General features: G+C 53.1%; 1 protein-coding gene across 2 annotated transcripts; it reads left to right on the forward strand.

Moving 5' to 3' along the window:
• Window positions 1-408: 408 nt before the first annotated feature.
• CFAP20 (cilia and flagella associated protein 20) lies at window positions 409-11106 on the forward strand. 2 transcript variants are annotated; one of them, XM_065663053.1, is made up of 6 exons: window positions 409-618; window positions 6260-6339; window positions 7414-7525; window positions 8350-8538; window positions 9625-9735; window positions 10611-11106. In XM_065663053.1, exons 1-6 carry the CDS (start codon window positions 535-537, stop codon window positions 10614-10616), a joined length of 582 nt encoding a protein of 193 aa, XP_065519125.1. In that variant the 5' UTR covers window positions 409-534; the 3' UTR covers window positions 10617-11106. The 2 variants fall into 2 exon arrangements, with proteins under 2 accessions (XP_065519125.1, XP_065519124.1); XM_065663052.1 differs by lacking the exon at window positions 10611-11106 and having other exon boundaries at window positions 9625-9744.
• Window positions 11107-11558: the final 452 nt, after the last annotated feature.

Consider the following 11558-nt stretch of genomic DNA (forward strand, 5'->3'; position numbering starts at 1 on the left):
AAACCTTAAAACTCATCTAGTTCCAACTCCTTCCACGGGCAGGACAAAACGCACCCGTGTCCCAGGCGCTCAGTGGATGCAGCACCAGCCGTTCCCACAGTTACGGCTGTGTGGCCTCCAACAGGGCTGCCCTTTGCCGAACGCATGAGGGGAGGGTCGGAGCGGTGCCTGCGCGGTCCCACCCGGGTGGGTACCCAGCCCTCGGCAGGGCCGTGGCCGCCGCTGCTCAAAGCAGGGGCCAGGCGCTGGGCCCAGCGAGCCGCTACCGATCAGCCGGTGCTGCTCGGGCCCAACCCTCGCGCGGCTCGCCGCCGCTACCGGAGCCCAGCCGCCGCCGCGGCCGGGGCGCAGCGCTCCCACAAACCCCGGCCCTCAGCGGAAGTAGACCCGGCGGCAGCAGCACGGCGCGATAAGTAGTTCCGTGGTGACGGCGGCGCGGAGAGCGGGAAGTGTTGCTCTGCCGTGCGGAGGGATCTGCGGTAACGGCGCTGTGTGAGTGCGGGAGGCTGGAGAGGCTGCTGGCGGTGCCCTGCCATGTTCAAGAACACGTTCCAGAGCGGGTTCCTCTCGGTGCTGTACAGCATCGGCAGCAAGCCGCTCCAGATCTGGGACAAGAAGGTGAGGCGGGGCCGCGGGAGCAGCCTCCCGGGGCGGGCCTGGCGCTGTAGCCGGTGGGGCCGTGCTCGGGTGGCCGCCGGTGCCTCAGCCGCCAGTGCGAGGTGACCGGGACCCCCCGGGCTGTTCGTTCTGGAGGAGGATGTGTCCGCGTCACGGAGTCTTCTGCCGTTGTTGAGCAGAGCGCTGCCAGGGCAGCAGCCAGGCCGGGGTCAGGAGCTGCAGCACTGCCAGAGGCTAAAACAGTGGCGTACAGTGCTGGGAATAAACAGCAGCAAACCAGCCGGAGAGGGCTGGAGCAGCTCTGCTCTGGAGACAGGCTGAGAGGGCTGGGCTGGTTCAGCCAGGAGAAGTCTCTGGGGAGTCCTTATTGCAGCCTTCAGTTCTTAAAAGGGGCCTGTAGGAAACATGGGGAGAGGCATTTCTTAGCAGGACTTGTGTGACAGAGTGAGAGGTGATGGTGTTAAACTGAAAGAGGGAATTCAGGCTGGACGTCAGGAAGAGATTCTTTACATTGAGGGTGGTGAGGCCCTGACCCAGGTTGCCCAGAGAGGTGGTGGATGCGCCCCTGCCAGAGACATTTAAGACCAGGCTGGATGTAGTTCTCATCAGCCTGATCTAGATGAAGATGAACTTGTGTGTTTCAGGGGCTTGGATCCCTGGCCCATACCCCTAAACCCTAACCCTAAACCCTTAACCCTAAATCCTTACCATCTTCCAGCCCAAACTGTTCTATGATTCTGTGCAGCAGCTTCCCCAGGAAGCTGGATGTAACTGCCATGGGGCTCTGCTCTCCTGCTTGACGCACTTTAAACAGGCCTGCTAAAGGCATTCAGAGGTGGGTTGTGTGGTGGCTTTTAGGGTGTATGACAACTCATGGGTGTTTCAGCTATTTGTTTTTTCCCTTTCTGTCTGGTTCTAAAGGGGTTCTGTTGAGGGTCCCCTGCCTTTCCTGGTCTCACATCAGCTAGCCCTGATCAGGAAGTTTGGAGGTGTTGAGACCTGTTGGTTCCTCCCTTTCACAAACCACCCATGGCTGTGTTGCTGCCTAAAAGGAATTCTGCAAAGTGCTTCTTGCACCCTCTAAGAGGAGGCTTTCCTCTTTGAGGTTATGAGCTGTATTCAGTTACCTATGCTTGAACCTAACCTGAATTTCTTGTGATTTCAGCAGGAGTGAAAGCTTTTGAGGCAATTCAGTAAGCAGCCGTATTGTTTGACCTCAGTGGGCTTGTGGGAGTATTTACAGGTCATGGAATGGAGGACAGGGAGCGCAGACCCACCCCATTTCCCATCAGTGGGATACCCATGCAGCTCTGTAAAGAGCTGGTCTGCCTGTCATAACCTGTCTGGGTGCATGTGCATGCAGTAGGGCTTTTGCAGTAATATTGGTGACTTTAAACGAGTGCCAGCAGCTTATCTGGGTGGTGTGAGGATGGGATGTATTAAAGATTCTTAGACGAAAGGGATGTAGTATGCCTTCAGACTGGAGGAAGCCATGAGAAATCTGGGTACCTTCCTGAGGTACCTTCCAGAATGAATTGTGCTGTGCAGGGTGACATGGCTGTGATGTGCAGCTGGTGGGGTTGCCAGCAGGAGCTCTGCTTGCAGAGTGGACATGAGCAGCAGTCTGCTCTGGTACAGTAGTTGCTGGTTTGGTCAAAAAGACAGTCAGAAAGGTCCTCAAGAGGAGCAGCTGGGTGTGCAGGCTGTTTCCATTGCCTGCTGTAGGGCTTTCATGTGGCTGGCCTCCCCTCGCATTGCCTGGTGGTAGCAGCCCTGTGTGTGGTGAGCATCAGGGCAGCATGCGGCTGGTCTTCCTCATTCACAGCCTTATGAAGCACAGCCAGCTTAGGCAAGCTTGTTGTGAGGACTGCTGTGCTCACAAAGGTGTGGTGTGCAACCAGAGTGGACTTTTTGATGAATTTGCCTGTGGATATCAACATGGCTTGCTCTTTTACCTCACTTTTCCACTTAAAGGGGTTGGGTTGGTGTGTCTGTAATAGCTTGGGCATTCCTGTTCTGACACCCTTGGTGTGTTTGCACCAGCAGGAGGGATGCTGTCCCAGGGGACTCTGGCAGGACTGAAGTGTCCAGGCCTTGGGAAGAGCGTGGTGACTGTCGCATTCTCTCTGCAGGCAGAGGTTCCTCCTCCAACCTTGTGTGCAGAAAACCAGTAGCTGCTGGGCTGTGCTCTCCTGTCCTGCCTTCAGTGTCTGTTATGGAGACCTGTGTGCAAGGTGGTTGCTGTTTGCCTTCCAGCACTGTGTTGTGATGAGTCCTCTGTTAATTCCTTCCACATCCTGTCACCATGGTCCCCTCCACAGTTCTTGGAAACACACCGACCAGTTTCCAGGGGACTTGCAGACTCTTTTCTTCAGAGCGTATGGGAACATTTGGATGGAACTTGTCAATCCCATTGATCCTCTTGCTGATTTCTCCATGTTCCTTCTGCTGGCATGTTGATGTGTGGTATCATGAGCAATTTCAGATGCTGTGGGGAGAATTCAGGGTCAGCTAGCATTCAGTACCTGCCTGAATGTCAAACATCACCAGGGTGTAGATGGCAATTTCCCTGATGAGCATGGCCAGGATCAAGTCCCTGAAACGCTGTGTCAGGGTCTTTCTTGCACCTTTAGTCTGACTCTGTAGGTCTTTCACACAGCATCCTTGTCTGGGCTGCCGCAGATCTCTGTGTCATGAAAACACAGGCCATGCTGCTGTCTCATTCCCAAACCTGCGTGCATCAAGTGCTACAGCAGAGCCAGATAGCTCCTGCTTTTGCTTCTTCTTATGCCCCCTCTCCCTTACTGGGGGACAGAGGTTGGCACAAAGAGCCTTGTGCCTATTCTGGATGCATCAGTGGCTTTGAGAAGTGCTGCCCTGTTCTGAGGGAAGGGCTGTACCCATGCCTACAGTAGTCTGGGTGATGGCACTGGCCCTGTTTCAGCTTGCTGTTGCTAGCACAAACGCAGGCTGGGCATACACTGGATGGAGCAGCCCTGAGAAGTACTTGGGGTGTTGGAAGAAGCTCCCTGTGACCCGGCTTCAGTGTGTGCTTGAGGCCAGAACCGCCCCCGTGTGGTGGGCTGCGTCCCCAGAGCGTGAGCAGCAGGTCAAGGGAGGGGATTCTCCCCCTCTACTGCGCTCTGGGGGGAACCCCCCCCTGCAGTCCTGTGTCCAGCTCTGGGGCAACAGCACAAGAGGGATGTGGAACTGTTGGAGTGAGTGCAGAGGTAGCCACGGAGATGCTGTGAGGGCTGGGGGAGCTCTGCTCTGGAGCCAGGCTGAGAGAGCTGGGCTGGTTCAGCCTGGAGAAGAGAAGGCTCCTTAAGGGGAGACCTTAGAGCAGCTCCAGTGCCTAAAGGTGCTACAAGAAACCTGGAGAGGGGCTTCGGGCAAGGGCCTGTAGGGACAGGACAAGGGGGAATGGCTTTAACCTGACAGAGGGGAGATTGAGATGAGCTCTTAGGCAGAAGTTCTTCCCTGTGAGGATGCTGATGCCCTGGCACAGGTTGCCGGGAGAAGCTGTGGCTGCCCCATCCCTGGCAGTGCTCAAGGCCAGGTTGGATGGGGCTTGGAGCAACCTGCTCTAGTGGAAGGTGTCCCTGCCTGTGGCAGGGGGTTGGAACTGGATGAGCTTTAAGGACCCTTCCAACCCAATCCAGTCTGGTATTCTGCAGTTCCTTAACTGGGGTTGCTGGCAACAATGCAGGAGTGAGCCTCCAGAGGTCGGCCTTGGACTGTGGTGTCCAGTCCACTGGGGTGGGTGGCTGGGCCTGGGGAGGATTGCTGCTCTTCCTCTGTTCTTTGTTGTATGTGACTCGTGTTGCTAGCAGCAACAGCAGCCGCCAGAAATGTATGTGTTCAGAGTTTGGGTTGGAAGGGACCTTAAAGCCCATCCAGTTCCAACCCCCTGCCACAGGCAGGGACACCTTCCACTAGACCAGGTAGCTCCAAGCCCCGTCCAACCTGGCCTTGAACATTGCCAGGAATGGGGCAGCCACAGCTTCTCTGGGCAACCTGTGCCAGGGCGTCAGCACCCTCACAGGGAAGAACTTCTGCCTAAGAGCTCATCTCAATCTCCCCTCTGTCAGGTTAAAGCCATTCCCCCTTGTCCTGTCCCTACAGGCCCTTGCCCAAAGCCCCTCTCCAGGTTTCTTGTAGCACCTTTAGGCACTGGAGCTTCTCTAAGGTCTCCCCTTAAGGAGCCTTCTCTTCTCCAGGCTGACCCAGCCCAGCTCTCTCAGCCTGGCTCCAGAGCAGAGCTGCTCCAGCCCTCGCAGCATCTCCATGGCCTCCTCTGGACTTGTGCCAACAGCTCCAAGTCCCTCTTGTGTTGTCCCAGAGCTGGATCAGGACTGCAGAGGGGGTCTCCCCAGAGAGGAGCAGAGGGGCAGAATCCCCTCCCTCAACTGCTGCTCACACTCAGGATGCAGCACGGGGTGTGGGGGGGGATGTTCTCCTCAACAGACCTATAAATCCCTGGGAGCTGCTTTTGTTACAGAGGAGGGATCTGGTTATCCTGTAAGGATCCTTCCTGCGAGCTTAATGTTTTCTGAAAGCATCTGTTGGGCTTGAGGCAGTGTTAAGAGCAGCCTGGCATGCTGAGCTGACTCTCATCCTTAGCAGCAGCATATGTAGAGACAGGCTGTAGGGTGGGCTGCTCACAGGTCTTATCTCTTGTCTTCCAGCAGATGTATGCAGTGTCACCCATGTGCATCCCTCTGAAGAACTGAAATGTAAAGATGAATTGTTAAACCTTTAAATCACTTTGTAGCTTATCACTCGAACCATCCCATTAGAAGTTTAATTCATCCTATGGATTAGCAGTGGTGATAGGTACAGCAGAAATTAATTCATGGAGCCGGAAGGAGCATTGCCATTTGCTGATCTAGCACTGGGGAAGAGCAGAGGGCTTAATTAGCAAAAGTGCTTTTAAATGGAGATAAATTTGAGGGGAAGTGAGCTGCTTCATTAAAACAACAAATCCTCAGCCTCTGGGATTCAGCCACATTGCTTGTGGAGAAAAATGAATTTGTGTTGGCCCTGGCCTCCCTGAGCTTTGCAGGCAGCTGGCTGCATGCAAGTAGCCAAATGTCTGTGCCCCTCAGCAGAGCAGACAATGCTTCTGCACTTGTGTGTGCTAGAACTATGAAGAATTCCAGCCAGGCTTTCATCTGGTCCTGCTCTTCCACAGAGGCAGCCAGGCATGCCAGCAGTATGGACCAAGACCCCCTTGGTGTCCCATGGTTTCTGGTGGCTCCTTTTGCTTCTGTATTGCTTTTACTTATTTTTACCCCTTACCCAGCTCTAGTTTGATCTTCCTCTGACACTTAAATGTTTGTTTATTTGGGCTTCTAACATGAGGCTGGAGTCAGTGGTGTTCACTGTAGCGTGTCTGGATAGACCAAAGTCTTGCACTTGGTGTCCATGCAGCAAGCTGGGACCTAAACTCTTGCTTGGAGTCCTGGCACTCTGAGGCAGTGAGCAAAGCCTTGGAAACAGGGATGGCCAAAACAATGGGAGCCAAGTGAACATAGAAGGGTCCTCCTGGCATGTTTCCCTCTCTCAGTGGAGCTCTGGGTGCCTCTTGCTTTCCTCTCAAGTAAAGGAAACCTGTGCTGTCTGCCCTGCTTTCTTCCAGGTGCGCAATGGCCACATCAAACGAATCACTGACAATGACATTCAGTCCTTGGTGCTGGAGATTGAAGGAACTAACGTCAGGTAGGAGAAGGCATCTTATTCTGCCCTAATGTGCCCTGGGGGTTTGGCCCTGGAGCAGAGTGAAAGATGGTGGTGCCCAGCAGACATCTCCTTCAGACTTGACTTCTGTCTCTTTCCAAGAAACTAAAGAATAATTTCTGGGGTCAGATGCCTGCTACCCTTCTGTGTAAGGCACTGTACCACACTGTACCACAGTGCCTTTCCCTGGATGTGCTTGGAGAGCTCTCTGTCATCCTCAGTGGGGCTAAGGGAAAAATAATAAAACAAAATCCCATTAGTTTTCCATCACTTGGCAGGGGGGAAAAGGCTGTATTTTAATCCCAGTCCCCTGTCAGTGCTGCCAATTACTGAGAAAGCAGCACTCTGCATGCTGCATCTTTTATTGTCTTAGGCCTGCTCTGCTGCTCTCCCCACATGACAGCAGGAAGATCAAAGGCAAATGTATGAGGGGAGTTGCTTGTGGTGCTTCACTCCTCATCTCCCATCAGCTGGGGAGAGTGACGCCAGCTCTGCCAGCGGGTTCAACCTCTCCAGGACTTCTCCAGGGGCCATTGGAGAAGGGAGCTCCTTATAAGGGCAGTGGAGGCTCCTCTCATGCAGCCAGGCTGAGCCTCTGCTTCCCTTCCTCCCGAGATGTGTTGATACAGAACTTGCCAGGCGTGACTTGTGCAGCTAGGGCTCATCACCTCTGTGTTCCCAGGCTCATAGGGCACGCAGGGCCTCTGCTGTGCTCTGGAGGGCTCTACCTGTTCAGTCAAGGGGAGGAGAAGGCTGCATTAAGAAACAGCACTGACATGGCCATGAAACTGGGGAGGTGAAGCTGTCCGGGAAGGTGGTTCATGCCGTGGCTGAGAAGAGTGGGATTTGAAATGCATTCTTTGAGCCTTTTATCTTGCTTTCCATGCAGCTACCTCTGAAGCTCTGCCTCCCATTAAAGGAAGCACTGTTTTTTTCTGAGATCTTATCTCTTTCTGTCTGCCCTCCAAGATCGCATTATGTCAAGGGAGTGACTTGGGACTTGGGCTGTGTGCTTTGTGCTGTGTGAGATCCTAAAGCGTTTTTCTGTCCTCTCAGTACGACCTACATCACATGCCCTGCGGACCCAAAGAAGACCCTAGGCATCAAACTGCCTTTCCTAGTGATGATCATCAAGAACCTGAAGAAATACTTCACATTTGAAGTGCAGGTGAGGAACATGCAGTGGGGAGGCCCCTCCAGGGATAGGCAAGGAAGGTGCCAGAAGGCTGCAGTCTTACTCTGGAGCTCAGTCGAGGCAGTGAGTGGTCTCCAAAACAGTTTTGCTTCCTTGACCATGTGATCATAGTATCGTGGAATAATTTGGGTTAAAGCTGATCCAGTTCCAACCCCTTGCCACAGGCAGGGACACCTTCTACTACACCAGGTTGCTCCAAGCCCCGTCCAACCCGGCCTTAGGTGCTGCCAGGGATGGGGCTGCCACAGCTTCTCTGGGCAACCTCTGCCAGGGCCTCACCACCCTCACAAAGAAGAATTTCTTCCAAAGATCTTGTCTCAGTGTCCCCTCTGTCAGGTTAAAGTTATTTCCCCTTGTCCTGTCCCTACAGGCCCTTGTCCAAAGCCCCTCTCCAGGTTTCTTGTAGCCCCTTTAGGCACTGGAAGCTGCTCTAAGGTCTCCCCTTAAGGAGCCTTCTCTTCTCCAGGCTGAACCAGCACAGCTCTCTCAGCCTGTCTCCAGAGCAGAGCTGCTCTGGTGTTTGGAGCATCTTTGTAGCCTCCTCTGGACTCAATTGAGCAGTTCCACATTCTTCTGATGTGTCTGATCTTCTGCTATGGGGACATCAGTCAGCTCTCAAGCACGTTGTTGCTGTTACTGAAAAAGGGTCTGCTGTGAGTTGAAAAGACTTCTGCTGTGACATGGAGGTGGGGGAGAGCAGACTCTGAGATGGGCAGAGCCTGAGTCTGGAAGAGCTGTTGTCTTGGGGAGCTGGAGGCCCAGCTGCCAGGTTCAGCAGCCTCACTTCCTCGCCCCAGGTGCTGGATGATAAGAACGTTCGCCGGCGTTTCCGAGCAAGTAACTACCAGAGCACAACCCGGGTGAAGCCCTTCATCTGCACCATGCCCATGCGGCTGGACGATGGCTGGAACCAAATCCAGTTCAACCTGTCAGACTTCACACGCCGGGCCTATGGGACAAACTACATCGAGACCCTGAGAGTTCAGGTGAGCAGAGGCATGTCCTGCCCACACACACCCGTGGTTGGTAGCCTTACTGCTGCAGGTTGGGAATCTGGGCTTAGCCCTGACCCTTTACAAAACAGTGTGGGAAGGAAGCAAAGACCTGACAGGCAGTGGAGGTCTTGGTGCTGCATCACTTCACTGGATTAGATTGGGTTAAAGAAGACCATTTCTGTCTTGTTTCTCTTGCTGGCTGCTGGTTAGGGTAGGAGTGGCAGTCCACCTAAAGTTCCCAGCAGTGTGCAATGCATCCTGCTGGGGGAAGTTCTGCTGGGAATTAGCTGTGTGCTGCCTTACTATCCGGACAGCCACTGGATGAGTGGGAGCCTGGCTGGTACAGAACCAGTGTCACAGGCTGTAGATATCCCTGGTCAGGTTTGTTTCCTAGTGTGTATGGAGGCTTCACTGAGCCCCTTGGGCAAGAGCTGACACAATGTTTGTTCCTGCTGAGGGCATGAAGTTCCATAGGCTAGGGATTCATGTTCCCTGTGTCCAGTGGTATGCGTTACTTTGAGGAATGCCCATGTGTAGCGTGTGTCTGTTCTTAGCGTGGTGGGACTGCTGCAGTTCTGAGATGGACAGGCAGTCTGGCAAATGTCTGTCCTGTCACATAGCCGTGAGGGGGACTGGAGTGACTCCTTTCCTGCCAGCTGATCATGGAGGCAGTACAGACTGGACAATCTCATTCCTGACCTCAGGGAGGCCCTGAAGAGGGAGTGTTAAAAGTGCAGCAAGCTGAGGCTGAGAGTATTCTGGCAAATCCTGCTATCAGGGGAGAAGCAGAGGTAGGTTCACAGCAAAGGACCCTCTAAGCAACTAAGGCAGATCTTAATTTTCAGAGATGCCAGAGCTTGGCCAAATCTTTTGAGCCAGTTTCCATCACTGGAGAGAGCATCTAGCGCAAAGCAGGGGGCGTGGGCCACTGTTTCTTCTCTGATGCCCTGTCAGATACAGAGAGAGGCAGTGAGGTCTCTTCTCCATCTGCTGAACCAAGGAACCCAGGCTGCTGCATGACAGCGCAGCTGGATGTGGAAATATCACATGGAAAATTGACTCTGTTTTGACTCTCAGATCCACGCTAACTGTCGCATCCGACGGGTGTACTTCTCTGACCGGCTCTACTCGGAGGATGAGCTCCCAGCTGAGTTCAAGCTGTATCTGCCAGTCCAGAACAAGGCCAAGGTGAGCTAGCCATGTGCAGGCAGGGTGGGAGCAGCAACTAGGCCAGGCTAGTGTTCCTCTTCCTCCTCCCACTACCTCCACAATCCAGAGTTCCTTCTAGCAGCTGAACCCTTACAGCTTTGGCCATCAGCCCAGGAGCACCCTCACTGCTGGCAGGGTGAGCCGGGTGTCGGAGTGACTCGCTGAGTGACTTTCCTGCCAAAGTACATAGACGTTGTCATTCTCATCTAGGAGCAGGGTGAGCTGTGCAGCTGCACCCCATGTCCTTCCTGTTCATGCTGGAGGGCTCTGGGCAGGGTGGCAGCCTCCTAGCATCTCTTCAGAGCTTTCACCTGTGACTCAGCACAGCAGCTTTGCTCTTCAGAGCTAGCTGCAGCTCCACACTTGTATTCCAAGAGAGATGCTGTTTGTGTCTCACATTTACTCCCCTCTCATCTCTTGACTGCTGAGAGCAGATGGTGGTGCTAAGAGGGAAGAGAATAGGCAAGGTTGTGGCTGCCCAGCAGGAGGAGAGGCCAAGTAGTGCTCCACTGGTGATGGGAGAGGAGTCCCTGGTATATCGGCAGCACTCTCAAGGATTGTGAGGAAGCACCCTCTTTGCCAAGACCAGCTTGTCCCAGTGCAGGTGCTGCTTTTAGCAGAGAAGATTTCTGGACAGAATTTCAAGGGAGGATGTTGGGTGCTGGTCTCAGTGGGAGGTAGAAGGGAGTTAACACTGTGACTGTAGGTCACCCCTTTGGGGAACTTGTCACTGCCCTCTTGGCAGTGGCAGCCTCCCAGGAGTGTTTGGGGAGTGCTTGGGGCCCTCCCAGTAGCATTATCTTGGTGTTGCCAAGTCTGCTAAGTGTCTCCTTTCTTCTCCCTGCTCTGTCCAGCAATAACACCACGTTGGGAAGAGATGTGAGAGATGTTTGGGATCAGTCCCAAAACAAAAAAGCGGTTGGAAGAGAAGGCTTTACTGAGACCAAGTTTTAGATCAGCTCACCTTGCCTATGGTGACTTTGATTCAGCTGGTATCCCTTTTCTGGACAGCACACAGTTAACCATGTAACAGCTCTGGGACTACTTTTTTGGTGTGTGGATTGTACAGAATCAGAGTTTTCTTAGCTGTTCCTAAAGTGCTGAGCCCCAACACTGCAAGTGGCCTGTTACTGATCTTGTGTTGCACAGAGGAGTTGCTACAAGTGGCCACTGTGCCTCCAAGGAGGAGATTCAGCAGGAATTATGGGGTTAAGTGTGCCCTCTTGAAGATACCAATGTTATTTTTTATTTTTTTTCTTAAATTTCCTTGTTTTCCATCTCTTGTTTTATATGTGCTCTCAGTATGGTTGTGATACTCACTCTTGGAAAGTTATTAAACATTGGACTCTGTCTGCTTCTGGCTTTTTTCTCCTTTGATGGATCCTTTAAGTTGCACATATTAGTGCTTCAGAAAGTGCTGAAGAATTACTTTAAGAACCCGGATGTTAGAATTTGCCTCTGAATGTGACTTTGATTGGCACAGACGTGAACAGCAGCAACCTCGAGAGAGGAAAAATAATATTTCCACAGAGGAGGCAGAATCTGTCTTGAAAATTGTGGGACTCTACCTATGACAAAACCTCACACCGTTCACTTCTAATCCGTGGAAATGGGTTTTTCACTCCCTTCTTGAAGCTGTTTTCGCAGCAGTGACAAATTGGTCTTAATCTGCCTATTAGGGTACAGCTCTGCTGGCTGTGTAGTTAACCAACTCAGCCCAGCTCTCATCTAAGACTTTTGCAGCTACTTATAGCAAGAGGCACACAATAGTCTTCCAGCTGCCAAATTGTCCCTTTCCCCAG

The sequence above is a fragment of the Lathamus discolor genome, chromosome Z, assembly GCF_037157495.1.
Source record: "Lathamus discolor isolate bLatDis1 chromosome Z, bLatDis1.hap1, whole genome shotgun sequence".
Lineage (NCBI taxonomy): Eukaryota > Metazoa > Chordata > Aves > Psittaciformes > Psittacidae > Lathamus > Lathamus discolor.

Excerpts from the sequence above, each read along its gene's own strand:
- CFAP20 (XM_065663052.1), top strand. The coding sequence starts at position 535 with ATGTTCAAGAACACGTTCCAGAGCGGGTTCCTCTCGGTGCTGTACAGC. Across the intron at positions 7,526-8,349 it reads ACTTCACATTTGAAGTGCAG|GTGCTGGATGATAAGAACGT; the intron begins GTGAGGAACATG and ends TCCTCGCCCCAG. Across the intron at positions 8,539-9,624 it reads TCGAGACCCTGAGAGTTCAG|ATCCACGCTAACTGTCGCAT; the intron begins GTGAGCAGAGGC and ends TTTGACTCTCAG.